This window comes from Theropithecus gelada, chromosome 6, assembly GCF_003255815.1.
Source record: "Theropithecus gelada isolate Dixy chromosome 6, Tgel_1.0, whole genome shotgun sequence".
NCBI classification, from domain to species: domain Eukaryota; kingdom Metazoa; phylum Chordata; class Mammalia; order Primates; family Cercopithecidae; genus Theropithecus; species Theropithecus gelada.
The window spans coordinates 123,520,943-123,522,824 of record NC_037673.1 but is presented as its reverse complement, the minus strand read 5'-3'; the positions used below and the strand labels follow the sequence as shown (position 1 = coordinate 123,522,824).

General features: G+C 38.0%; 1 protein-coding gene across 2 annotated transcripts in view; it reads left to right on the top strand.

The window, feature by feature from the left end:
• The window catches only part of C6H5orf63 (chromosome 6 C5orf63 homolog), a 22,276-nt gene extending 20,646 nt beyond the window's left edge, over positions 1-1,630 (top strand). For both annotated transcript variants that reach the window (XM_025388448.1, XM_025388449.1), the window contains exons 4-5: positions 276-332; positions 987-1,630. In XM_025388448.1, coding sequence (XP_025244233.1) covers positions 276-332; positions 987-1,163 — 234 coding nt within the window. In that variant the 3' untranslated portion in view covers positions 1,164-1,630. The remainder of the gene's footprint in view (positions 1-275; positions 333-986) is intronic.
• Positions 1,631-1,882: the final 252 nt, after the last annotated feature.

Sequence of the window (1,882 nt, the reverse complement as noted above, 5' to 3'; positions counted from 1 at the left end):
GCCACCTCGCCCGGCTAAGTTTTCGTATTTTTTAGTAGAGACGGGGTTTCACCGTGTCAGCCAGGATGGTCTCGATCTCCTGACCTCGTGATCCGCCCGTCTCAGCCTCCCAAAGTGCTGGGATTACAGGCTTGAGCCACTGCGCCCGGCCAGAAAACTATTCTTTAAAATAAGTATAATCTGCCTCTTAGGGGTTTTTTGTTTTGTTTTGTTTTTGTAAGGGCAAATGCCATTCTTTGGGTTTAATCGCTTGATTTTTTTTTTTCTTCCTGTAGGACCCATGCCCCCTTTGTGATGAAGCCAAGGAAGTACTCAAGCCGTATAAAAACAGGGTAACATAATACAGTGTGGCTTTTATGTATGTGGAATGAATATTAGATGTGGTATAAAGTATCTGCCTGGATCCTTTCTTTAGGAAAAGAGATTAAATGATTTTTCATTTAAATTTTCTTTCTATTCTTCAGAGAGAGTTTAGTGCTTATTACCATAAAACTCATTACACCTAAGTGTTTTTCTCTGAGCAGTACTGGTTTTCTTACTCTGGCTCTTAATGAGTCAAAGTTAACTAGCAGGTGCAGTATTCGTGTTTTCTTTAAACTTTTGCCTCATTCCTTTTATCTTGTTTTGCAGTTTGCACCAATGTGTTTTCATGTAACATACACCTTTCCAGTTCCTATAACCAAAACATTTCTGTCCTAATTCTCAGTCAGCTTCCCGACTGAGACATGTTTTATTTCATTGGAACTGAGTACTGTCCTGATGCGGAATATAACAAGGGTAACAGAAAAGCAGCAAGATCAGGAAGTAGAAAATATAATGAAACCAGTCAAGTTTTGGAAATCAGGGATGTTAGATGACTGTGGACCTAAAAAAGCAACTATAAGGAAAACAGCATAAGAAATGGTCTGGGGATCCGTTTATCACTGCAGTTGTTACATCACCCCATGGTCTCTAAACTACAGAGCTTTAGTCTGTCTCTGTTTCAGTTCATTTTACAGGAGGTAAACATCACACTTCCAGAAAACTCTGTCTGGTATGAAAGGTATAAATTTGACATTCCTGTCTTTCACTTGAATGGCCAGTTTCTGATGATGCATCGAGTAAACACCTCAAAACTTGAAAAACAGCTCCTGAAACTTGAGCAGCAAAGTACTGGAGGCTGACTTATGTCCTCATGATTTTCCACCCTCTCCTCCCATAAAGCATCTTCCTAAGGAAATGACCATGGCCTGATACTCATTTTGTCACTTGTACAAAACCCTAAGGATGTTCTGAATTCAGTGGTGCCAAATAAATGTTGACATTCCTCTTTTGGTTGATGGACATATCAGTGTGGGAACTATTTGCCTAATGGCATTTTATGAAATAAGAAGAGCATACTGGCAGGGAGGGAGATGATGGAGGGAGAGAGAAGTCCATTTGTCTTATTTATCCTTTTTGTATTAATAGAGAAGCACTTCACATTCACTGGGCAATGCCGTTTATAGGAAGAAGGTTCTGCATTCCTGCTGCTGCCCCGGAGGGCTTAACTTTTTAATGAAAGAATAAATGCTCTTCCACTCAGTAGATAAAGTGAAATGTGAATTGTTAATAACTGTGCACAGTCAATAAAGGGATGTTTTAAGGAATACATCTGCATGAAGCCTATTCAGTGGGATTTAATAATACCTGTTTAAAATTAGAGTTCATTTTTGTTGAGTAGAAGAGAATTATTATCCTAGCCAAAAAGGCATCATTTGAGAAAAACAAAAGAAAGACTTAAACCCCTAAAATTTATATAAAAATCTCAACATTCTCTACACAGTTATTGAATTGATTTGTAATATTTGAGGACTGCCTTTCATAATTATTCAGTTACTATCCATTGAGTTAATTTAACTTA